The sequence below is a fragment of the Nannospalax galili genome, unplaced genomic scaffold (genome assembly GCF_000622305.1).
Source record: "Nannospalax galili isolate Female #2095 unplaced genomic scaffold, S.galili_v1.0 scaffold960, whole genome shotgun sequence".
NCBI classification, from domain to species: Eukaryota; Metazoa; Chordata; class Mammalia; order Rodentia; family Spalacidae; genus Nannospalax; species Nannospalax galili.
The window spans coordinates 715,113-741,163 of NW_008348313.1; the positions used below are offsets into that span (position 1 = coordinate 715,113).

Consider the following 26,051-nt stretch of genomic DNA (forward strand, 5'->3'; position numbering starts at 1 on the left):
GGGGTCTAGAACCCAGTTTCCTTCCTCAGATAGGGTGTAAACTCTCCCTCATACCCAGGGGTTGGACCCCAAGCCTCTTCCCTCAGACCTGGGATCTAGTCCCGGTTAACTCCTTTAGACCCAGGAGTCTAGACTCCAGCCTTGTCTTTCAAACCCAAAGGTCTAGAACCCAGCCTCTCTTAGAGTCCAGACCCTGGCCCTTCTCTCTAGACCCAGGGATCCTGGTTCCAGTCTTTCTGACTGGAGCATTGGGGCCCAGTCCTCTTCCCTCAGACCCAAGGGTTCTGGCTTGAGTCCTCATTCAGATGGGTTAGTTAGGGTCTTGGCCTTCTTTCCTTAGACCAAAGGGCCTGGATCATGGCCCTCCTTTTTTTGGACTGGGATGTCAGGGCCTGACCCATCCTAGTGTGGCTCCCTCCCCAACCCGGGCAAGCATGATGAAGAGAGCCTTACCAGTAGCATTTTCCCAATGTCCTGTATGTCCTCGTCACTCTTAATTTGTAAGCTAGGGTATACCATTCAGTTCAAACCCACCCCTTGACCTAGTCCTCTTCAATCATCCAGACCCCCTCCTCTCCATGTGACAATCCAGTCCCAGGGTGTGAGGTTCAGGGGACCAGAGTCCAGAGACAGCTTAGCCACAGAGACGCCAAGGTAGAGGCAGAGACAGGAGAAAGGGAGACACACAGGCGAGAACATGGAAACAGGAAAGAACAGAAGAGTCACACAAAGGGGCCACTGCAGGAAGGACTAACCTGAGGGACAGACAAGCACTGGAGCTGGTGAAGAGCACCCGAGTGCAAGGAACCCAGGGCCACAGGTATGTGTGCACAGACAGCATTTGTGTGCATGTCTAGGTGGGCAATGGCAAGAAGAAAAATGTAAACTGAGGCAGGCTAGTGTGGGCAGGAAGACCAAGCAGTGGCTAACATGTTGCTTGCTCCACCTGGGTGTCAGTAGGCCAAGTTCTGAGCCCCCTACCTGGCCTGGTCCTGTGACAGTTTCCAGTCTCCACCAGAGGCCTCCTGCAGGAACATGGCTGCCACCACAGCTGCTGGGTCCCCAGCCATCACTGACTCCTCATGGCCCATGGAAGTGTAATTTGAGGCTGCCACCAAAGGGGCCATAAAGAGCAGACCCAGAGTAGGGAAGGAAAAAGCAGGCCAGCCCCACCAGTGTATGGGCACCTTGCCTGGGGGCTGTGAGGACAAGATGGTGTATGCGGTGTCTGCTCCTGGCATCCCCCTCCCACTACCCCAAACACACACAGGCCCCACTTTCCTCTAAAAAGTTGTTTTTGTCTTTTTTAAATAATGTGAAAATGCCACGTGAAGGTTTGAATCAGAGGCCCCTCCAGGGGCTGGGCTTGGGAGAAGGGGGTGGCGCAAGATGGGGGTCCAGGTCCCAGAAGCTGGTGGCCCTCATGGGGCCAGGAGTGGGTCAGGAGGGACCTCTGCTGTGCCAAGGGGCTCCAGGCCCAAAAGAGTTCAGTTTAGTTCCAAGAAGGGTGACTGTCCAGTGGTGGGGGCTTCCTGTCTCATGTGGCTCCAACGGGGTTGGGGGGATCAGGGGACCCATCTGGGGAGCTGGGTGGGGGACCAGGGCCTCCCATTTGGCACATGGTGGGGGAGGTGGAAGGCCCAGCCTCAGGGGCCTCCCCAGAGGTGATGTCAGCATCCGGGGCAGTTGCTCCATCATCCACACAAGATTCTGCTCTCAAACTTTCTTCTTGGGATGCAAAGGGGCTGGGTCTTTGGGGAATCAGTTCTCCACAGGGCCTGAGGAAGAGTAGAGAAAGAATGGGAGTCAGGGGAGACAGGCTAATGAAATCTGACTCAGCAGGAAGCCCCAGCAATAGCACCATGCCCAACCTGTCCTTTGTCCTCATCCATTCCTTTTCTGCCCTCTGCTCCAGCCACACTGGCTTCCAATGTGCCAGGTACCTTCCTATCCCAGGGTCTTTGCATCTGCTGCTGTTCCCACTATCTGAAACACCCTTCCAGGTAGTTCAGGAGCCCTCTTCTGAGGCCTTTCATAACCATTCTGGTCACCTTGTCACCCCTGGACACTCCAGGCTGTCACTTGCTTCCATCTTGTTATTTTTGTTCATATATCTTGTCGCTCTGGGATTCCCCAATAAGTGTGGAAGAGGCTTTGTTTGTACCTCTCTGCATAGGCTGAGGATGGGAACTGAGCTCTGTGCTCAAGGCTGTTTCCTGGCATCAAGCCTCTGACAGTACCTTCTCCCCTGTCAACCACCAACGAGGGTTCCCAGGAACTATCCTCCAAGCTGATCCACTCCCTGGATCTAAAATATCAAGGCCAGTGGGGTGAGGGGTTGTCTTCTCCATACCCCTGTGCTGGCAGCTGGGGGTCTGGCCAAGTCAAAGCCCCAAAGCCTGCTTCTCTCCAAGAATGGCAAGTGTGGCCCTTGCTCCTTTTCCAAGTATGTGGGATATGTTCATCAGTGTCTGTAGTGAAGATGGAACACACGGGGTTGCACAGGGGGCAACCGCAGTGGTCTGGGGAGACAGACAGGCTCAGCAGCTTCCCCACCCATGCCTGGCGGGAGTATCTGTGATGCTATAGGATGGTATGTGGGGCTTCACACCACTGGGCCCTCCATTTCCACTCCTGGTGACTAAGGGTGAGGTCACCTTGTGGGCCTTAGCCCTGACTCATTTTCTGGCTAGTGTCCCCATGCCCTGGACCCACCCCACTCTTGTGCTCATGTGGGCCCCAAGTTGGGGGTGTCAGGAAGTAACATTTGGGGTGAGGCCTGGGGATGGAGCCAAGTGAAGAGTCAGCTCCAGCCCTGTCTTCCCTGCCCCTCTGCTGTCCCTGTAGCTGGCTTCCCTACTGGACCCTTGCCCAGTCTCTCCCCAGTCACCCAGATTCTGTTCCTCCCTCTTCAGGCCCCAGCTCCTCCTATGCTTATAATACTTCATGGCTCCCCAGAAACCTCAGGACAAAGTCCCCCCAAGTTCCCCATAATCTGTCCCAGGTCTGTCCTGTCCCTCACTTCAACCCCACTCTATCCCCCACCCACTCTCAGGAGCCCAGGCACCCTAGCCTCCCTTCTGTTCCTTGAACTAGCCAAGCTCTTCTGCCTCCGGTCTTTGTACAAGCTGTTCCCTTCTGGCACACTGTCCCCTTCCCCTTCACCAGTCCTTCAAGTCCCCCAGCAGATGACACTTTACCAGGAAGACAAAGCCCTTTACTCTTTCACCTACTTTCTCAGCTACTCTGAGCTTGCAGTTCCCCTACACTGAGGCTGGGGTGGCAAGGAATCCCTGGCCCAGCAGTGTCTGCCAGGCACCCACTCCATGCTGGTCTACATAATTATGCCAGTAACAGCTCTCAGTAAGACCATCATACAAGCTCTCAGCTGCACATGTGGGATTAAGTAGGACCCTTAACAATCAGTAGGAGGACTCACTACCATCCTCATTCTATGCATGAGGATGCTGAGGCAGAGAAGGACACTGACTGGCTCAGGACACACAGCTGAGAAACAGCAGAGCCAATCCTGGAACCAAGGGAGGATTTGGGAAACAGGGGTGTTGTTCCTGACAGGTTCCCTGGACCCAACATCCTGGGTGTTCAGAAGGTGGCCAGCAGGGGGCAGCAAAATGCTGACTGGCTGCGCCAGCACAACAGACGCTGACCGCTGGAGAAGAAAGCATTCAGGGTCAGCAGTGGGGAGTGAAATTCTGGCTCTTCACGCCTTTCTGTGCCTCATTTTACCATTTTGTAAAATGGAGACTAGACTAGAATTCACCCTGCGGATCGCAGTGAGGATTGAACAGGTTGCAATGTGGCAGTCACTCGCTGCTGTTACTGTGACTCCTGTCTCTGGGGAACCTGCCATATCCCCCTGCGGGCTTCAAGAACGCTTAAGGACAGGGGATTGTGTCTAGCTAGGTGTCTCCGCCAGAAACGGGTCAAAGATGGGCAAGAGTGTATGTTGGGGGGTCCTTAAAGAAACTGAGTCTCAGGGACGGGCACCACCTGGTCTGGTTTTGGGGTGTCAGTGTGAGTGGGTGGGAGGAGAGACAGGCAGGGAAATTCGGAGATGGGCAAAACCAGGGAGCATACAGCAACGCGCAGGGGCGAGACACAGTCCAGTTGGAAGCACCGTACCTGCGGGTCGGGCGTCGGGGGCCCGGGCGGGAGGCCCCGGGGTCTCCAGCGCAGGTGAGACGGAGAAGCGGGAGAAGCACAGGGGGGGGCCGGGCGGGGGGAGGAGGGGGAAATCCTCCGCCCACTCGAAACTGCCGCCTAGGAGAGAGTACTGCCAGCCTCAGATAGGAGACCCACAGATAGGAGACTCGCAGCCCCGCCCACGGCCGCCTTCTGTGGTCCCACAGTCCACCTTCCAGACTCCGCCCTCCCCTCCCCAGGCTCCTCCCTCCCCTCCTAGGCCCCGCCCTTCCCCTACCAGGCCCTGCCCAACTCTCCCAGGGCCCTCCCCTCCTAAGCCCCTCCCTCGCTGGGCTCCCAGGCTCCATCCTTTCCCTCCCAGACCACGCCCATCGTAGAATCGGGCTTCTCCCAGATCCCGGTGCAACAAGCCCCGCCCCTCACCAAAGCCGCTGTCGCTGCTGGGAAACCCATCTCCTGGGGTGGCGGGGTGGGGAGGTGTCGGGGGCGTTGATGGGTCCGTGTCCCCCTCGGGGGGGCCCTGGACGCTCAGCTCGTTGGTTGGCGTCTCCTGTGAAGTCAAGCGAGGGGAACGAGAAGGAACGAACCATCACATCCCACCCCACCTCCAACGACATTGACCCATTGACATTTCTGGGGTTCCTAGCGTCCCATCTTTTTCTTTTTTTTTTTTTTTTTTGGTCTTTTTGAGACAGGGTCTCCCTGTAGCCGCAGCTGGCCTGCAGGCTGGCCTTGAACTCACAAAGATGCGCCTGCCTCTGCCTCCCGAGTGCTGGGACTAAAGACGTGTGCCACCATGCCCCACCCTCTAGCTTCCCATCTTGTAATTGCTGACCCCTTATTCCAACTTCGAAGTCTCCAGCCAGAGGCCCAAAATTGTGTCCTAGGAATAACCACTTGCTCTTGTGGACTTCCAATCCCTAACCATCTGGGCCTCAAGAAGCAACGACCCCCACCCCAGCCCTGCACTCCAGCTTTCCAAATCCACTTTTGCAACCCTTCGTCCTCGGTGGTCTTTGTCCCCAGTTCCTGACCTTGTTCTCCTCACCCATCTCACGACCTGGCCTAGGTCAGGGCCTAGGGCAGTCATTAACCCGTTTGCCTTCAGACTCCTCAGCACCGCTACACCCTCCCGTTTGCTTTTCAACATTATCGAGATTTCAAGTCTGGGTTTCTTCCCTAGCTGGCCTAGAACTCACTATTTAGACCAGGCTGGCCTCCAACTAGTGATTCTCCTCAGCTGGGATTACTGGCTCCTTTGATAAGATCCGCCCCTTTCAGAGCCAACCCCATGGGGCTTAGAGAGATAACTCAGAAGCTAATTAAGAGTATGCACTGCTTCCTACGCTTCTTGCCTCCGTGGGCAGCCGCACTCAAGTGCACATACCCACGCACAGACACACATACACATAATTAAAAAATAAATAAAATTAGCCGGGCGTGGTGGTGCACGCCGTTACTCTCTGGAGGCAGAAGCAGGCAGATCTCTTTGAGATCGAGGCCAGCCTGGTCTACACAGCGAGTTCCCGGCCAGCTGGGAATCCCTGTCTCAAAAAACAAATAAAAATTTAAATTAGAGCCAACCCCACAGCCTTCACAGCCACTAAAGTTCTGGTTGGCAAACCCCATCCCAAAGTACGAGGCTCGTTCCCAGTACTTTTCCCCTGGCCTCTCCAGGATGCAAACTGACTTCCAGACCCGCCTTCACGCCTCAAGTCTCCACCGGTGTACTTGGCCTCTACTCATCACAGGCTCCTCCCCGCTGACCCTCGGGCCCGCCTCCAGCTCTAGACCCCGCACACCCACCCACACTCCAGGCCACACCCACCCACGCCTCTACTACCCTCCGGGCTCCACCCACTCACTGGGCACCTCTTCGAGGTCAGCCTCCCTCCAGGGCCAGCTATCAGCAGACGCCCTCGCCCACTCCAGGCTCCACCCTCCTGGCCACGCCCACAGAAGTTCCAACCCGCTGCAGTCCGGGTCTTCGCGGTCCTGAGCACCAACTCACCTGGTCGAAGAGGTAGACGGTCACGTCCCCGTGGAAGGAGACCATTTTGCGCTTCCTCTCCAGCTCGGTGTCCTCGGGCTCGTCGGCCGCGCGTGGAGACTTGAGCAGGCCCCGTAGCGGGCGGGCCGCGTCCGCGTCGGCGCTGCTCACCACGACGGGCACTGGGGCTGCCCGCGTCCTCCCGGGGCCCCGTGGGCCCGCTGCCTCCTCGTCCTCCTCCTCCTCGTCCTCGTCCTCGTCCTCCCCGTCCTCCTCCGCCGGCCCCGGCGACCCCGCCCCGCCGGCCTCCCCGCCAGCTGCCCCGGCGTCCGCGCCCTCCCACGGGGGCCGCCGCGGGCCCGGCCCCGGGAACGGCGTGAGCGTGAGCGGCGGAAGCGCCAGCGAGAGCCGCGAGAGCTTGGCTGCGAGGGGAGAGATGGGTAAGCTCCTGCCTAGGAAAGTGAGGCAGGCCCTTCCCTCAGCTGCCTGCCGGAGGGCTCCGGGTGTGTGGGGCGTCCCTTTCCGCATGGAGAGTGAGAGAGACTCTTCCCCACTACAGTGCGAGGTCTCCGGGCCCCCCAGTACCCCAAACATTAGAAGTCTTCTCCCACAGCCCATCTGGTGGAGCACCCTGGCCCAGCTGCCCTCTCCAGTCTGTCCCCACCTGGCTCTGGCCTCTCTATTCTTGCCCCCTCTCAGACTTTGCATAGCCTGTTCCCTCAGCCTGGAACTGAGTCCTGCCCCTTCTTCAGCGCTGGGGCTCCCAGGCCTGGGCCACCTCTAGGAGCCAGGCACACCAGTTATGGCCACATACTCCACCCCTTCTTCTGAGCACAGTAACTCAGCTCTGTACCATGAGAGCCTGGTAAGGGTGCCAGGCCACAGAACAGACCTGGGTTCACCAGCCTCCACCATAGGCTTGTGCACACACAAATACAGACTAGCCATGAACCAAAGTTCCCCACCAAGGAGGTTCTTCCCCTTCCTGGCCCTTGCTGTCATCTCTTAGCCTCTCTTCTGCCCCATGGGTCTCCCAGGGCACTTTCCATCCAATCCTATCCTACCTCTGTGTGTCCTTGGGGAAGCAGATCCACCACCTAGACCTGTATTCCTCCCTACCAGATGAACAGGGCCACACCTTCCAGCATAAGTGACCCATCTGTGGAACACTGTGGGAGGTGACAGTAGGAAACAGAGGAAGAGCAGGGCAGGGAGAAGGGGGGGCACCCTCCTGCACTCAGTTCACACTAGTTTTTACTGACCTGTTGCTGCTCTCTAAATGTGCCAACCTAGTACCTGCCTCTATCCTTCTCCCAGACATCCACTCAGCTCCTACCTGCCCTTTTGCTCAAAAGGTACCTTTTCAGGATAATTAGGGTTAGGAGGGTGCTACAGACACAGTGCTGTCAAGAGCAGAGGGTCTCTAGAATAAGGACAGGAAGATAGATAGCCTTTAGCAACCAGGAAGGCTTTCTAGGGAAGGGGAAATTTGTGTGGGATCTTAAAGGATAGTATGAATTCACTGGGTGAAAAAAAGTAAGCCACTCCCAGTCTAACTCAGCAGCCCTGAAACAACCGAGATCCTCTGAGGCATTTTAGCTGCTTGCCACCCAGTAGTGTCATGCCATCCAGTGTCTTTCTAAACTCATGGCTGGGGGTTTCAAGTGTAGAACAGGAACAGTGTGGTATTATGTCACAGTGTTTCAGGAACTTGGGTGGGCACCATGCCTGGTGAGGTGGTCCTGTGTGGCTTATCCAGCTGGCCTGGAATTCAGAGATCTGTCTCCTGAGTACTGGGATTAAAGGTGAGCACCACCATGCCTGGCAGATTTAAATTTTTTAAATTGCACCTACTGTTTTGTTTTGTTTTGCTTTGCTTTGTTTTAGGACAGAGTCTCACTGTGTAACCCAAGCTAGCCTGGAACCAAACTCAGTGATCTACCTGCCTCTGCCTTTCAAATGCTGAGATTAAAGATGTGCATCACCACACCTGACCTTATGCTTATTTATGTGTGTGCGTGTGTGTATATATGTGTGTGGGCACCCATGTGCCACAGCTTGTGTGTGGAGGTCATCAAACAACTTGTGGGACTCAGTTCTCTCCTTCCACCATGTGGGCATCAGGTTTGATAAGAAGTGCCATTACAGCCGAGCATGGTGGCGCACACTTTTAATCCCAGCACTCAGGAGGCAGAGGCAAGCGGATCTCTCGGAGTTCAAGGCCAGCCTGGTCTACATAGTGGTTCTAGTACAGCTGGGGCTACAGGAAGACCCTGTCTCAAAAAGACAAAAAAATAAATAAATTTAAAAAAAAATAAGTGCCTTTATCTGCTGAGCCATTTCACTGGACCACCTTTTAAAAAACTGTGTGTGTGTAGTGTGTGTGTAGGATAGGACAACTCAGGTGTCACCCTCAGGAACAACACCTACCTTCTTTGAGACAGTCTCTCACTGCCTTGAGGTTACCAATTAGGTTAGACCGACTGGACAGCCTCCAAGGATCTCCTGTCTCCACCTCCCCAGCACTGGGATTACAAGTACACCACCATGCCTCACTTTTATATGTGGAATCAGGAGATCAACTCAGTTTCTCACACTTGCAAGACTCGGGGCCTGAGGGGTGCTGAGAACCCCTGGGAGGCTGGACCTCAGGAGTGGGGGCTGAGCCCCAAAGGGCACTTTACAGACTGAGCTATCACTGCAGTCCCTCTGTTTTTCTGAGACAGGGTTCTACTATGTTAACTCTGGCTGGCCTGGAACTCACTGTGTAGCCTAGGCTAGCCTGAAACTCACAGCAGTCCTTTTGCTTCAGTTTCCCAAGTACTTGTAATATAGGCATGTGGCACCACCCCCAGTTACCCCCAGCTGATTGGAGACCTCACACAGCAGCTGTGGCCCTGACCACCTGCACCAGACCTCCTTTGAGCTGGGTACAACCACTCACACAGAATGCTGGTATAACAAGGAAAAGTGCAGATGTGACAACATCCATGGCCTTTCTGGGACATGGCTGCCCCTAGACCTGGCTTCTCCCCACTTGGCCCCCTGGCTAACTTTCAGATCCCCTCTAGACAGGCTGTAATAACAAAGGCAAATCGGCACCATATCACAGGCCCCAAAGGTGGCATTGACCCCACCTGCTCCTCACAGCCACCTTGCCAGGTAGGGGTCTTCCCTAGCAGCCATTCTTGAAAGATAGGGAAACTGAAGCTCAAAGTAGTAGGAATATTTTCAAGGCTGCAGATAGGGACACCTTGTACCCGGGCCCATGTACAAAGACTCCTAGATGGTGATTCACCGTGCCAGCCTGTCATACTTTCGATCCCGACCTCAGTGCCCACACCTGGCTGCCTCCTCACCTTTGATCTGCTCGCTGTTCCCCTGAGGGGGTCCCAAGTCCAAGAACAGTCGTGGCATCTCTGGGCCCTTCCTCTCCGGCTTGGGGGGGTCCTCGCCTCCGCTGGGGGCCGTGTCTCCGCCGGGCCTGTTGTCTGGGACCCCGGACTCTCCCGCGAGGGCCACTTCCAGCCTGGCTCTCGGGGGCGCAGGCTCCAGCCTCCTCTGCTGGGTCCCCAGTGGCTGAGGAGGGGGCGGCAGCGGCCTCGTGCTGTCTACCCATCCGGCCTTTGCGTCCACGTCGCTTGCGGGGCCGCCGGCGGGGGCCGTCCCCACGCCCTCCGGGGCTCGGCCCCCACTCCCGAGGTCCAGCCTCCCAGCCCCGGGGGCTCTCAGCACCTCCCCAGTCTCGTGGGCTTTCCACTCGGTCCCGGGTTCCGGGTTCCCGCTCTTGAGGCCTGGGCCAAGTGGGCCAGGGTCCATCTCCAAGCCGTTCTGGGGCAAGGGTGCCTGGTCGGGTGCAGGGGCTCTCTCCAGCTGGGTCTCGGGGGCTGGACCCCCAGTCTCGGGTGTCTTCTCCCAGGGCCCTAGGGCTATCCGAGGTCCAGTCTCTGGCGGCCTCTCCGTGTTCCTGGGGAACGTCGGGCCCCCATTCTCTGCCACCTTCTCCTCCCTCTTTGGGGACATCAGAACCCCATTCGCCACCGTCTTCTCCCCGGCCTCTGGGGACATCGGCTCCCCATTCGCCAGGGCTCTCTCGCCTCTCTCGGGGGATTCCAGACCCCCATTCTCCGCCACCTTCCCTTCGATGACTGGGGCTTTCTGCTCCCCGTTCTCCAACACTGTCACCCCGTTCACAGGGAGGCTCCGGTTGGGGGCTTTCATCCCGCCACCCAGGGCTGTCAGGTCCCTGTTCGGGTCTGGGTCCTTCTCTCTGTTCCCGGGGCTTCTCCCCGCTTTCCTGGGTCCTGTCTCCCGGTGTGTCGACCCCTTGTCCCCTAGGAGGTTCCTTGTCACACCCTCCCGAAGAGACATCAGCAGCTGCTCGGTGCTCACTTGAACTACGAAGGTCGCCTTCTCCCGGGTCCCCGGGAGCCGGAGGGGACCCGGGTCTGGGGGTGGTCGGGGCGCTCCTGGGTCGGGTGGCTCGGGGGGAGCACGCGGCCGAGGGACCCCTTCCTCCTCGGCTGCCCCCCCACCTGGGAAGGCTCCCTCGGGGGAAAAAGGGGTCTCGGTCTCGTATCCGCTGTCCCCGGGTTTGGGGCCCGGAGACGAGAGGCCGGAGCCTGGACTGGCCAGGGCCGACGGGGGGTCGGGGGACGCGGCCGGTTCCGCGGGGGCCCGGGGAGGCGGCGGCGGAGGTGGGGGAGCGGGAGGTGGCCCCCGCCCGGGGTACTGGGGCGCTGCGGCCCCCATGAGGGGGTCCAGAAACTCGGGAGGGGCCGAGGTAGGGGGAACCAGTGGCAGGTCGGCCAGGGAGCCCCGTTCTGCCCGCAGGGAAGAATCGTCCTCTGGGGGGTGGGGACAGCCAAGGGCAGGGTGACCCCCCCAGTCGGCCACCGCCTCTCCCCGCTCCAACGGCAGGCAGGAGCAGGGACCTTCGCGGCTGCACAAGGGACAGGGCAGGGGTCCCCGGCGGCTGGGCCCCCCGCCAAGACTGCTGCTGTCTTCGCCGGGGGAGCTCTCCTCCTCCTCCTCCTCTGCCCAAGGTGCGGCCCCTCGTTCCCCCAGCACCTCGGCAGGATCCCCTGCCAAGGTCTCCCCGGCTCCCCGGCCCTCGGGGTCCCAGCCGCTTAGCAGGAAGCCACCTGATCCAGAGGACTGGGCTGGGAAGGGCCGGGTTGCCGGGAAGAGGGGGGAAGCCCAGGTCTCGGACACCAGCTGGGGAACCTCGGAAGGGGCCTGGGGGGCCTGGGGGCCAGGCACGCCTGGGTCCAGCGGGTCCCAGTCGTTGGGGAAGAGGGGCTCTGGTGGGGAGCCGTGCTCCTCCAACCGGATATAGTACTCGCTGCTCACCGAGGGGCTGCGTGCGCTGATGACTGGCAGCACGCTGGGCGTGGACAGTGCCTCGTAAAAGGGGTTGGACGGGTTGGCATGGGGCGCAGGGGGCGCAGACGCCGGCTGCCAGGGAGGCGCTCCCCCACCGCGGCCGGCCCCACGTCGCGCCTTCTCCCACAGGCACTCGAGGTTGAGGCCACGGCTGCTCTCGGTGACAGTGAGCACATCATCAGGGTCAGCCCCAGGGAAGCCATCCAGAAGGGGGAACTGTGAGGACAGGGTACCAGGGCGCGGTGCGCTGTGCGAGGGCGGCCAGGGCCAGGGGAAAGGCCCATCTCGGGGAGGGGGTGGCGGAGGAGGGGGTCTTGGGGGCCGCTCAGACAGCAGATAAGTAAGCTGCAACTGCAGGTCAGATGCGGAGGGGCGCTGGGCTGGTGGTCTCCAGCAAGACTGAAGGATGTCATACCTGGGGGACGGGGAGGTGATGGTGAGGAGGACAGAGCCAGAGACAGAAAAGGAGAGACCCAGAGGTAGGAACAGGGGTCAAGGTAGGGAGGGACACACAAAGACCCAGAAAAAGATGACAGAGGTATGACAGAGGTATGGAGGAGGAACTCTGATGCTAGGTGAGGATGTGTAGGACACAGTTCCCATTTGCCATTCCCTGCCTCAGTTTCCCCACTCCAGGTAGCAGGTAATGGTGAGTTCCCCTGTCCACTCCTACGGTGGCTGGGAAGATCAGTGACAGGGCTAGGAAGTTTGAGCCTGGGGTTGGAATATACTCCAGGATCTGCTGCCTCACCAGTAGTCGGCATAAGGCAATTTGAGCCTGGGCCGGGCCAGCTTGACGTGCTGCTGGCGGACAACGAAGGCAAGGACCTCTTCATCAGATAAGTGACGGTAGGGCTGTGCCCCGAATTCAAACAGTTCCCAGAGGGTCACCCCCAGCGACCTGCAACAGAGGGCACATGTCAGAGGGCAGCAGTGGCTCATCCCCTGTCTGTCCATGTCATCTTGTCGTCGTCGTGTCCCCCCCTTGTCCAGTTCAGACTCGTCTCATCTGCCCCCGACGCCTCTAGTGCCCATAGCCTCACCAGACATTGCTCTCGCGGCTCTGATCCACTAGCACAAAGCTTCCGTGCAGCTCACCCAGCAACTCAGGTGCTGCCCAGCGAAGTGGCACCCACAGACGCTCAGGTGTCAGGTAGTAGTCCTCCTGGGGTTGATGGGGTCAGCAGGTCAGCAGGTGACATGCATAGATGCACACACACACGCACACGCACATACACCCACCTTATAGTTGCTGTGGGCCAGCCCATAGTCGCCGATGCGCACTGTCAGGTCAGAGGTTAGGAGGCAGTTGCGAAGTGCCAGATCACTGGAGATGGGGGGTTGGGTGCACATGGGACAGATTGGGATGAGAAGGAAGCCCTGCCCACAGGGTGATGGCCCCTCCCCTCCTCTAATCACCCACCCCTCTTACACTGGCTCTGTCTTCTCTCCTGACTACTTTCCCTCCTCCCCAGGTTCCACCTCCTCTTCTGGCTCTTCCCTCCCTCCTGACACCTGCTCCTCCCAGAGTGGCTCTCCTTCCTTTCCTGGCACAGTCTTTCTATCCTGGCTCCTCCTCTCCTGGCTCCTTAGCCCCACCTTCTCCTCTAACTCCTCCCTCTCTGCTCTTTGCTCTTCCCCTTCCTCTCCTGGCTCCTCCTTTCCTGTCTTCTGTGACTCCCCAGCTTTTCATTCTCTCCTCCCTTCTTTCTTTTTTTTTTTTTTTTTTTGGTTTTTACAGAAACTTCACTGAGAATTTCATATATGCATATAAGGTAAGGTGTTTTGATCAAATCCATGCCCACTCCCTCCCCTCCAACATTCCCCCCTCTCTCTGTGCCTCTCCTCTCCCCCCCTGCGCCCCCTTTTTGTTCTTGTTTTGCCCCCCCCATCTTTTGTCTCTCCCCCCCTCTTTTTTTTTTTTTTTTTTTTTTTGGTCTTTTTGAGACAGGGTCTCCCTGTAGCCCCAGCTGTCCTGGAACTCACTATGTAGACCAGGCTGGCCTTGAGCTCACAGAGATCAGCCTGCCTCTGCTGGGATTAAAGGCGAGCACCACCACGCCTGGCTCCTCCCTTTCTATGTACTCCTGACAACTCCCTTCCTCAGCTCTTCCCTGTGTCCACTTGCTGTGGCTCCACATAACTCACCTGTGTACATAGTTGTGGGAGTGCAGGTGTGCCAGCCCCCGAGCAATTTCCAGGCCCATCCTCTGCAGTGTCCGTAGGTCTCGAGGTGGTAGTTCAGGGGACATGCCCTCAGGGGGCCGCTGGGCCCGGAGGTATCGCTTCAAGTCCCCCTGGGAAGGAAGCAAGGACTGGTCAGCACACCAGCCCCTGACCACCTCTGAATCTGAAGCAAGCACAGGGCAGTGTCTGCCCCACAGTGGGCAGCCCATCCTATCCTCAGTTTTTCCTGTTTCTTTACTGGCTTATTAGTACAGGCCTGAAGTGTTTAGCTCAGCCAAGTGCTGCTCATGCATGATGCCCTGGGTTTGATCCCCAGCATCAGAAAGAAAGAGGGAATGCTAGTTCAGGTACACAGGTGATGATGCCAGCAGAGTCTTGGCTTTCCTCTACCCCTCCGCCCCCAACAGTCCCTTTTGCCCGTGTTCCTCCTCACCAGCTGACAGAACTCCATGATCAATAGGAAAGGTAGCGTCTCCACACAGACACCCAGGCACTGGAGGACATTGGGGTGCTGCAGGCTCCTTTGGGGGAAAGAAAAGGAACATCCTGTTTCCATCCCACAGAGCCTCTGATTCACCACACCCCTTCCCAAGCTTTCCAACTAGACCCTGGTGCCCCGCCTCCCCTTCAGCTTGGCCCTGACCTGTCACCTGCATGTTCACAACCTTCAGTGGCTCCCCAGTGTCCCCATGAGACCCTTGCTGACTGATGTCCCTGCTGCTCACTAGCCAGGTTCTGCTTTACCAGATTCTGGGCCTTTATATTTATAACCCGCCTCTATGAAGCTATCCTCTCTTCCCTGTTGTGCTGGATAGCTTTAGTGTCAACTTGACACACCTGGGTTGAGGGAGCCTCAATTGGGGAATTGACTCCATTGGACTGGCCTGTGGCCATGTCTGTGGAGCATCTTCTTGATTGCTGAGTGATGTGGACGGCCCGCGCCCCCTGTGGGTAGTGCCCTTTTTTGGATAAGAGAGCAGGCGGACCGGGGGCCAGGGGAACAAGCCAGTAAGCAGCGTTCCTCCATGGCCTGTGCTCCAGTTCTTGCTTCCAGGTTCCTGCTCTCAGTTCTTACCTTGGGCTCCCTGATGAACTGCAACCTAGGAGTTGTAAGCTAAATAAACCCTTTCCTCCCCAAGTTGGTAGTGGTCAGAGTGTTTTGTCATAGCAATGAAGAACAAACCAGAACACCTGTCTTAGTCACACCTCAGGCCTCAGCTCCAACTCTCCTGGAAGGCTTCATTACCCTTTTGTTCACCCTGACACTGGGTTCTAATGCTGACCCCAACCCTCCCACAAAACATTCTGACTCCTCTGCCTTTGATTGTCTCCTCTGTAAATGGGGGAAGTTGTAGGAACTCCACATAAGGCTATGGAGAGTGCTCTGTGAAAGGTCCGTCATAGTGAGGGATCCTGCGGTTTATGTGTGTGTGTGTGTGTGTGTGTGTGTGTGTGTGTGTGTGTGTGTGTGTGTGTGTGTATTTAGTTTGTGTGTGTATTTAAGACAAGGTTTCACTTAACAGCCCAGGCTGGCCTGGAACTCATAATCCTCCTGCCTCAGGCTTCCACATGCTGGGTTGTCTTGTCTGACAGGCGTGTACCACCAGGTCTGGCCACTATGACTCTTACTTTTTTTTTATTTTGATCTTTTTGAGACAGGGTCTCCCTGTAGCCCCAGCTGTTCTGGAACTCACCACGTAGACCAGGCTGGCCTTGAACTCACAGAGATCTGCCTGCCTCGTGCTGGGATTAAAGGTGTGCGCCACCACACCTGGCCAATGACTGTTACTTTTATTCTAACATTTTGCTTGCTTTTATTTTCACCCTCCATGCCTGCTGTGCTGCAGGGTTGCTCTCTGTGACAGAATCTAGGAGCTTATCCCCGTCTCCCAATTCTCATACTGGTCATTCCCTCTACCTGGAACTTAATTCCCAAGCTGCTTTGCAAGTCTTGGCTGTCCTACAGAACCCAGCCTCCCTAATGATCTAAAGCAGATCCTGTCCCTGTCACAGATCCCTCACTTCTTCATGGCTTGTCTCCTTTTGACACTTCAGGCTATGTGAAGCAGGTACAGGGCAGTTCTTTCCCTAACAAGGCCTAGTAGATGCCAAGGACCAGTTGGGCACTGGGGGCCAAGGACAATGGGGAGAGAGAGCCTGGGATTCACCACAACTCTGTGGGGCAGGATGAAGACCTGGGTGGAATAGAGGCTCACAGAAGTAAATCAAGTTGCCCAGGGTCACACAGCTGGGATTTGAGCTCGGGTCTATGGCTTGGTCAGCAAACATCTACTGAAGGCTGACAGTTCTTGTGGCACTTGTGCTTGGGGACAGGAAGGATCCTGAACTGCCAGTGAAACCCTGTACTGTACTGTTCAACAGATTTCTAACATGGGCTGCTGGTCACATGGGTCAATGGAGCACCTGAAGTGTGGCAAGTGTTGCTCAGAAAATCAGTATTCAAATGTGTTTATTTGTAGCCCAGGCTGGCCTCAAACTCATGGCAATTCTCTTGCCTCAGCATCTGAAGTGCTGGAATTGCGGGTGTGAGCCACCACACCTGGCTTAATGAGTTTCTAATTTGATTTTTTTTTATTTAGCTTAAATTTAAATAACCACATATGGTTACTGGTTGCCAGTCCCAGTATAGAGAAAAACAGGCAATAAGCGTATAATTAATAGCCAGATAAAATAATGACAAGCCACTTGCTCCTACTTTTTGTGACAGAGTCTCATTCTGTAGTCCAGGCTGGCCTCAAGCCTATGATCCTCCCACCTGGACGTACTGGGATTACAGGTATATATCACCATGCCTGGTGCAAAGCCCTCCTTACCTGGGGCTGGGGGTAAGGGCAGGTCTCTTTGAGTTGAGATCAACTCAAAGGGAACCCCAAGTTCAACACTAGAGGCAGGAAAGTGGCTGCTATGTGAGACAGTGGTTGGGGGAACTAGGGCAAATGATCAGAAGGTTACAGGGTCAGATTGTGTAGGGCCTGTGGGCTATAGGGAACAGTGGGCTTGCCCTGTGGGCACTGGGGAGTGAGTCATAGGAGGTCTTGGAGCACAGGCTTGCCAGAGTCTAATGTCTGTGTTGGTTAGGGTTAGTGTCTCTTTTGTAGATGTTCTGATAAGAGATCTCTATAGGATCTCTATAGGATTTAGGATGGGGAGCTCACTACCTCCAAAGCACAATTACAATGGCAATATGTTAGAGTGGAGCGGAGAGACCAAGCAGGGCAGGCCCAGTTCTTTCTCACAGCTTAGCAGGGGAAGGGAGGTGGGACAGAGGTCTTCAGGGCTAGCTTGGGTGTCTGTTCAGGGCTGTGGCCAGTGATTCTTGCTATGATAAAGATACTGAGGTCCAAAGTGGAGAGGACCCCCTCACCCCTGTGTTGTCTCCTGGAGGCACAGGGAAGGAAACTGCACCAGAGCTGCAGAGCCAGGAAATCTGAGAATGGAAGCCAATTTTGATGCCACTCTAGGTTCCCTCCACTCCCAAACATTACTTCCTGGTGCCAACCTAGTGTTGGGCTTCTAGAACCCCTGTCCACCAAGATACCTGTAGGGCTGAGCCTCGGAGATGAACTTGCGCTGCTCCAGGGGCCCAGCACTGGCCCGAAGCTCCTTTACCACCACTTGGGCTGGTGTGTAGTCTGAGAAAACCTCCCCCAGGATCACCTGGTCAAGGGGCACTGTGGTCAGTGCCCACATGGGCCAGTCCATCCCCAGGGCAGCTCCCTGCACCTCACACTCCCAACCACCTTCCAGGTATTCCCTTCATGTCCCACCTCCCTGGTTCCCCACCAGACATGGGATGAGAGACTCACTGGCCCAGAGTCCGATGCACGTGGGGACGGATGAAAGGATGGACAGACGGACGGACGCGTGGAGAGCCGGGTGGTGAGGCGGAGTGGTCAATGGAGTGAGGAGGGAGGCACTGACCGACAGATGTGTGGGTGGGTGGGAGTGGGTGAGAGGTGGAGGGAGAAGGTCAGGCTGAGGGGCGTAGGCGACTGGGGAGGCCAGGGGCAAATGACAAATGGGGGAAGACACAGAACAGGAGCACAGGCCAGGCATGTCTGGACCACTCCCCCGACACCTCCTACCCAAGTCCCTCACCTTCCCAAACCAGCCGCTGCCAATCTCCTGCAGGTAGCTGAGGTGCTGGCGGCTCAGGCCCAGTGGGGTCGTGATGTCTGAGAAGGGGTGGGAGGGGAGGCCCTGAGCCCCTCTCCCCTCCAAGATGCCCTCCACCACCTTGGTAGGGCAGAGGGTCATAGCACACAGCAATCTCTTTATTGGCTGCTTCCAACATTCCTTGGCAGGGTCTCAGCCTCCTCATTGGCTGCCCATGAGATCCCAGAGTCCAATCAGTTCTTCCTTAGGTAACCCCAGCGCCCCATGACTTGACCAGTCTGCCACTGGCTGGCTCCAAAGTTGAGATCTAGGCTGATAGCACCACAGCCACCCTGCAAGACTCTCCAAATTTGTGGCTTTCTGCAAGAGGATGTGTCTGGCCTCCCTATAAGCTACTTCCAAGAATCTAGGGCTCCCCACTCTGCCCTCCCTGAGCCATGAAGGGAAGTCCTCAGTGTTGAAACTGTGGGATTCTGGAGCTGGGGGGGAGGGGGTACCTGAATGTGCAGGTTGTGGGGCAGGCATTGGCAGTGAGACCTCAGCCAGCGGCAGAATGTAGACATCAGGCAGCGACTGTGAGGAGGAGGTTTCCTCGGCAGGGGGAGTGTACTCCCCAGAGCAGTCCTCCCCTTCAGGGTTCTCAAACTCCTGGGATGGGAGAGGCGATGAATGGGAGCACCGGGGTGGAGAGTGGGAGATCGACTGAGACTCCAGCATCCTGTCCTAGGTGCCTCCCCACAGTTTACAGATCTGTCCCCCAAAATCCCAGGCCTGTTTTGGCTGGTGTGCAGATCCCAAAGCCCCAGAGCTGGGACTTTCTGGCCTTCCCCCACCAGCGCCTTTTCTGACTGGAAGGAAAGGCCTGGCTGGGGTCTTCCTCCCCAGGTTCATCCCTTTGGGCACCTCACCTTGAACCGGACATCACCCCGTTTGCAACACAGACAGGTGAGGAGGAGGAAGATGAAGGCCAGTAGGCCGGAGCAGGAAATGAGGACCACGGCATAGGGCGGAGCCAGAGGAGCTCGGCCCAGAGCGAATCCATCTGTGGGCACAAGACTGGGCTGGGGTCTGGGGTCTGAGTTTCAAGCCACTGGCTGCTGGACTCCATGCCCCTCCCATCCTGGGCCAGTCTTGAACTACAACTCCCATGATGCTCCACATCCAGGGGCCCCTTGGCAGAGGAGCCAGGTGGCCCAATGTATTGTGGGAGTTGTAGTTTACGGCCTTCTTAGGTGGTTGGGGGTGGGGTCCCTCATCTTTTCCCAAACTGGGACCCCCCACAAACGCATCCCTTCACCTCGGGCTTGGATGAATTCCAGTGACGAGCAAAAAAGCGAGGTCTCAGCTCTGTGAATTCATAATATGCCACTATGGACAGCCTCATGACCTCCCAATTGCAGGCTGCTGGAAGATTCTTGCCCCATGCGGAACCCCTGCCCACCCCACCCCTAAAGGATATCTGAGAGCTGTCTCTTTTAAGGGTACTGGAAATACAGAGTTGTCTTTGGCCCCAGCCCCAGCTCTGGAGAGGACTCTGCAAAGCCAGAGCTATGTCCCCCTTAAAAACGGGGTACCCCCTGGCCTGACTCTCCCCGAGGCCGCGGCCTTCCCGTTCCTCGCGCACCCGTTTGCACCCCGGTGCACATGGGCTTACATGCACGTTCATACACACGCACGCGGCCCGCTGCCCCCTGCCCACCCGCCCTGGCCCGCCTCCTGGGTCTTGCGGACAGGCTTGTCCCCACGGGCTGCGCACAGGTGCGGGGCGGCCTCGGTGGGGGTGGGGCACCGGCCACGGACGGCCGGACACACTCACCGGGGTGCGTTGGGGACGCCAGGCAGCCGGAGGCGGAGACAGCCGCCAGGAGGATGAGTGCGCCGGGCGCAGGCATCTTGTCCAGGATGGAAGGGAGGTGGCGGTGGCGGCGGCTGGGGAGGAGGGGGGGGCGGGCCCTCAGCCCCCAGCCATGGGGACCCGCGAGACCCTGGCCTCCCCCAGCCCAGGAGAGGGGCAGGAGATGCAGGACAGGGGGAGGGAGGGGCTGCTTACTGGCTCAGGTGCCCCCCTCCCCCTCCTCGAAGGGACAGACGGATGGATGGAGAGGCGGACGGAGGAGAGGAGCTGGGGAGCCGGGGTTGCTGGGGTAGGGGGAGGGGAGAATTGGGGGGGCAGAGAACGAGGGCCCCGCCCCCGAGGACAGCCGGGATTGGGGGAGCAGAGAGCCTGTCAGAGGAAAGGTGGGAGGAGGGAGGATAGAGCGTTGTCATGGCAACTGGCTCCCGGTTGCATTGGCTGCCAGGAGGGAGGGGAGAAAGGGAAGAAGGAAGAGGGACGAACAGGGACCAGCCAGACCCTTGGGAGGGGGATAGGACAAGGTCCACAGTGCCTGACCCTGACACGACTGTGACATGCCACTGGTGCCATGTGTGCTACAGACTAAGATGCAGATGTCAAGCCCACACAGCTGATACATGTTACAGGAACCCTCACAGACAAGCACATCACGTACAAAGGTGGACAGCCATCAACAGACGGAGACACGGACACGTCACACACAAAGACCCAGGGACAGATTGCATTGGGAATGCACAGGCAGGCCAGCCCCTGGCCAGTACAGATGTCCTTACCCACACAGGAACATCCAAGCATCACAAAGACACACACCACAGGCAACCCCAAACACAAACAGGCACCACAAAGATCCACCCCATGGGGACATGCTGAGACATTCTATCACAAACTGGCATTCCACAAACACACAGGCAACAAAGAACCCCACAGACATAGGCACCACGCACAGACATCACTAGCTCAAACACGAAGACACAAGCATCACAGGAATACACACGACAGTCACATGCACACACAGACACAGCCTGGTAACATACATGAACATACAGAAACACATTCATGCATACAAGCTCTGGATATGCACAATGTTCACCCACACTTCACCCCCAGGGACTCACATGCACATACACAGATACACTGCACACGGGAACACACGGCTCATACATGCAAAGCCACACAGCTCAAGCAAAAAACACAAACACAACGTACAGATACAAACATGCCCAAGCAAATGTTCAGTCACACTTATTACACACAAATACACAGGCACACATATCAAACACAAAGACACACCAAGTACCGAAGTAGGCAGCAGAAATGGACACCCATTTCAGAGCGTGGTTAGGAGGACTCCTTACCCCACTGCAGGCTCACATCACATACACCAACACACACGGGCACAAAAGATGCATAAGCGTAGTTTATTTCGTTTATTTATTCTTAGCAGGATTTACTTTACGCTAGGCGTTCTCAGAGCTCTACAGTATTATCTTTCAATCCTTACAGCAGCCCCCAAGACAGGTGCTTTTATCATGCCCAATATACAGGTGAGGAAACTGAGGCACAGAGAGGGGTAGTCACCTGCCCCATGGCACACAGCAGGGAATTGGCAGAGCTGGGACTGGAACTCGGTCGTGAGGGACACCGACACACCAGACAAGACATACACATACGTCACGTGCCAGGCTGCCGAATCGGGGTCCCACCCCACCCGTCTGCACCCCGAGCTGCAGACACACCCGGAAGCGCGGACTCCCGCCCTCGGCGCCGAAGTCTCCATGGTCGGGGAGTACCTGCGAAGCGTCCCCTCACTGAGGCTGGACAGGAGCTGCGCGCGCAGCCCTGCTCACTGGGGCGCCTGGAGGAGGAGGGGAGGCCTCGCGAGGGGCTCACTGGAGAAACTGCGGCAGGATCATCCTAGGGTGAAGGGGCTGCAAGGTGCACGAAGGAGTTAGGGGCGAAGGGCGAGTGAGGACGTAAAGCTACCCCCTGGCAGGAAGAGCGCAAATCCTGGAGGAAGACCTGTTAATGGGAGATGTAGTCCAGTGAGGAGGCTTCTGGGAAATGCAGTCCTGGTTGGTCAATGGGGCCTCTCAGGTTGCACTCCTGCTGGGATAAGCCTGTGAGCAGAATCGGCATGCATAAAGTTGGTAGCTTGCTGTTTGTTCATAGGTTCACTCAGCAATGTTAACCTAGTAATTATCAATGTGATTAGCCAGCCTCTGTGCCAGAGCCAGGACTGCCAGGAAGAGCTGGGCTGTGACACCAAACTACAGTAGCCTCCAGAGTTTTGTATAGATTTGTGTTGTTTCGTTGAGACAGGGTCTTATTAAGTATCCAGACTGACCCTAAACTCCCTTAGTAGCCCAGGCTGGCCTTGAACTTGCAGCAATCCTCCTGTCTCAGCCTCCCGAGTACTGGGATTACAGATGTGATGCTAGGAATAATTTTGTTTCATTGGTTTTGTTTTGAGACAGGGTCTCAAAAAATGTACATGGCTCTGGCTGGCCTGGGACTCACTATATAGACCAGGCTGGCCTCAGACTCACAGAGATCCTCCTGCCTCTGCCCCCTGAGTGCTGGGTTTAAAGACGTGTGGCACCATACCCAGCCTAATTTGTTTTTTGATAGAATGGAATAAGGGAGACCCAGCAGAGTTCATTCACGCTGCAAAGATGTCAAGGTTTTCCTTGAGGACAGGCCCCATATCCCAAACCCTGGGACTAGGAAGCTCCTCAGTTCCAATACAGCCCTAAGAGTCTGCACTGGGTCTGGGTGGGTCATTGGGGCTGTTGTCAGCCTTTGGACGTTGTTGAGGTCTTACCTGTTGGCCACACCTAACTGTGTATTAGGTCATATTTTGTCCTCAATTTTATGATAAAACTTGTGGGGAGAGGAGTGGGTGTATGGGTATGTGCACACATGTGTGGGTATACTCACCTGTGCTAGCAACTGTGGAGGCCAGAGGTCACTCCCCATCTCAGTCTTCAGAATCTCTCACTGAACCTGCAACTGGCTGTTCCAGCTGGATTGACTGACCAGTCAACCCCAGATCTGCTTGTCTCTGCCTCCCAATGCTGACTGCAGTTATGCCCAACTGCCCAGCTTTTATGTGGATACTGGAGATCTGAACTTCTGTCCTCATGCCTGTACAGTAAATACTTTACCCACTGAGCAATCTCCCCAGCTCCCCCAATTTTTTATTACAATTTTATTAATGTAAGACTGTGGACCTAGGGGCTGGAGAGATGGGTCAGCAGTTAAGAGCACTGGTTGCTCTTGCAGAGGACCTGGGTTTGGTTCTCAGTAACCACATGACAGCTAACAACTGTCTGTAACTCCAGTTCCAGGGGATCCAACACCCTCTTGACCTCTGCAGGCATTTTACAACACAGGTGTACTTACCTACCTGCAGGCAATACACTCATTCACATAAAATAGAAAGACTGTGGACCTGGCCAGGTCCATCATCTCAGCTATTCCAGCTGAGGCAGGAGGACCACAAATTCAAGGCCAGTCCAAGCAACTTAGCAAGACATTGACTCAAAACAAAAAATTTGGAGAGAACAGGTGCAGCTCAGTGGTAGAGTGTGCTTTAGTATGGTCAGGGTTCTGGGTTCCATCTCTGATACCTCACACATTCACACACACAAACACACACACACACACACACACAGAGAGAGAGAGAGAGAGAGAGAGAGAGAGAGAGAGAGAGAGAGAGCAAACAAAGCTGTCACCCACCTTTTTTAAATTAGCATTTCCCCATGAATGTGTGGTGGAATTTTCCAGAAGTTGTCAGATGTGATAGCCATACTATACACAGAAACAATTATAAGGTCCTAGCAGCTGTTCAAGAGATTTTTCTGGAAATAGTGATACTCAGTGCACTAAATGTTTCTTTTAAAGATAGCTACTGTTTCTATTTTTAAAAGGTTTATATGTTAGCTTGAAGTGGGTTTATTATTTTTATTGGTTTAATTTTTTTAAAGTCAGGCATGGTGGTAGATACATTTAATCCCAGAATTCAGGAGACCAGAGGTAGGTATATCTCTGTTGAGTTCAAGGCCAGCCTGATCTACATAGCAAGTTCCAGGTCAGCCAGGGCTACATAGAGAGACCCTCTCTAAAAAAAATTTTTTTTTCTTCAAAATCATGTGTCTGTATCTTTGTCTGAGTATGTGCATGTGAGTGCAGTGCCCCCAGAGACCAGAAGAAGGCATCAGATCCCTTGGAACTGCAGTTAGAGGCAGTTGTGAGCCGTCTGATTACAGGTGCTAGTGCTAAGAACCAAACTCAGATCCTCTGCAAGAGCAGCATATACTCTTAACTGCTGAGCCATCTCTCCAACCCTATGAGTTTTTTTGGTTTTGGTTTTGGTTTTGGTTTTGGTTTTGGTTTTGGTTTTGGTTTTGGTTTTGGTTTTGGTTTGGGGCGGGGGTTGGTCTTTTTGAGACAGGGTCTTCCTGTAGCCACAGCTGACCTGGAACACAAAGATTAGCCAGCCTCTAGCTCCCGAGTGCTGAGATTAAAGGCATGTACCACCATGCTCAGCCTCACATCCTTGTGGCTTTTGAGACAAAAGTGAAGGTTTCACTTTTTAGGCTGGCCTCAACCTCTCAATAATCCTTTTGTCTCAGCTTTGCAAGTACCAGCATTGCAAGCCTGAACTGCACACCCAGCATATCTGTTTTAATTTCTACAGTAGTGGCCAAGCACTAATAGCCACACACCTTCACAAGACCCAGAGAGATAACCGTCAGGTCAACTGTCACACTAGCAGAAGGGCCACTTCAAACAAAGCCCAATGCAGGGAAGAGGGAAGGTGTATTTGGGCTGGGGAGGAGCAGGGCAGGCATCTCTAGGAAGGTGACTATAGGAAGGTGACTATAAGGATGAGCAGGGAGGACAGAGGTAAGAGGATATCGGGACAAAGAGCAGGGATCACCCTGCAGGCAGACTTGACACTGAGGACAGTAGGAGGCTGTGTAGCCACGTCCAAACTGCAGAGAGGTGAGATGTGAGTGACATCTTCGGGATGAGATGGGTCAGCCCAGGGCAAGGCATTTGAGTGGCTTCTCAGCTTTTGAGGAATGTTGAGCTGTGGAGGGGCAGGAGTTGAGTCCAGTGCTTCCTCAGCCTGGGGCATAAGGAAGGACTGGAGTGAGCCAGTGCCAAGAGTGAAGGCAGCATCTCAGCCAGGTGCTAGTAATCAAGATAAAAGAGAAAAGGGCTTGAGGGTAGTACTATTGTTGAGAGCATAACCCACATCTGGTGGTGGGGCTTGTGAAGCCACCTGAGGAATCAGGGTGGCAGTTCCCCAAGGGTTTAAGCAGTCACCCCATGACCTAGCAATTCCACTCAGGTATCAGGAGAAAGCAAGACTTGTACGTGTGAATCATAGTGGCATATGCCTGTAATCCCAGCACTCAGGACATAGAGGTAGGAGGCTCAGGAGTTCAAGGCCAGCCTGAGCTACATGAAGTCCTGTTAAAACAAACAAATCAACCCCAAAATCTTGCACATGAATGTTCCCAGCAGCTCTGTTAACAAAAGCAAAAATGTGGGAACAACCCAGGGGCCAGTCAATTAATGGACAGACAAGATGTAGTCTAGTTATACAATGGACTGTTATTTAGCCATGAAAAATGCAGTATTCCCAAGTGGGTGGATCTTGAAACCATCATACTGAGTAAGAAGCTAGGCACAAAAAGCCATGCAGAATCCTTTCTCCTCTCCGTCTGACATGTTAAATCTTTCCCTTCTCCATCTTGTTTCTGACATTTCCTCCACTAGAGCCCCATGTGAGTCAGAATCCACTCTAGTTCCCCATATTATTGACAGCGCCTAATATAGAGTCTGGCACACAGTAGGTGCTCAATAAATGTTTGCTAAAGGGAAGAACTTGTGGTTATTTTCTGTGGACCAATTTGTTCTCTGATTAAGGCCACACCCTTTCCATGACTTAGTGGCCCACTTAGCATGAATGGTGGTAGCTCTGGCTGTCCATCGCAAGGAAGGGGAAGGGCAAGGAGCCTGGGTACACAAGGGGTGGGCTGCACTGGGCCAGGGTCCCTTGAAGAAGAGCTTGTAGAGAGGGTAACATTTGGGTTGCTGTGATCAGGCTGGAGTGGGGAGGAAGGTGTTCCAACTCACAGCCTCAGGAAGTGAGAAACAGCTGAGGCCATTCAAGAAACTTCTACCTGCCTCAAATCTCATAGTCATTTCAATTCCTGACTGCTTCTTATAACCCCATATCTAACCTCACAGCTAGCTCTACTCTCAAATATTCCCGTAATTGGGGCTGGAGCGATGGTTCAGAAGTTAAGAGCACTTGCT

General features: G+C 55.5%; 1 protein-coding gene across 4 annotated transcripts; it reads right to left on the reverse strand.

Annotated features, from left to right (window-relative positions):
- Positions 1 to 1,277: 1,277 nt before the first annotated feature.
- Lmtk3 (lemur tyrosine kinase 3) lies at positions 1,278 to 21,709 on the reverse strand. Of its 4 annotated transcripts, none has more exons than XM_008844982.1 (16): positions 21,455 to 21,709; positions 19,680 to 19,792; positions 18,772 to 18,905; positions 18,361 to 18,511; positions 17,846 to 17,922; positions 17,286 to 17,404; positions 14,160 to 14,247; positions 13,688 to 13,836; positions 12,782 to 12,866; positions 12,583 to 12,704; positions 12,291 to 12,440; positions 9,514 to 11,954; positions 6,176 to 6,576; positions 4,588 to 4,714; positions 4,144 to 4,281; positions 1,278 to 1,778 (listed from the first exon to the last, which is right to left on the reverse strand). In XM_008844982.1, exons 1-16 carry the CDS (start codon positions 21,493 to 21,495, stop codon positions 1,762 to 1,764), a joined length of 4,353 nt encoding a protein of 1,450 aa, XP_008843204.1. In that variant the 5' UTR covers positions 21,496 to 21,709; the 3' UTR covers positions 1,278 to 1,761. The 4 variants fall into 4 exon arrangements, with proteins under 4 accessions (XP_008843204.1, XP_008843206.1, XP_029425194.1 ...); XM_008844984.3 differs by lacking the exon at positions 21,455 to 21,709 and adding an exon at positions 21,009 to 21,025; XM_029569334.1 differs by lacking the exon at positions 21,455 to 21,709 and adding an exon at positions 19,914 to 20,028.
- Positions 21,710 to 26,051: the final 4,342 nt, after the last annotated feature.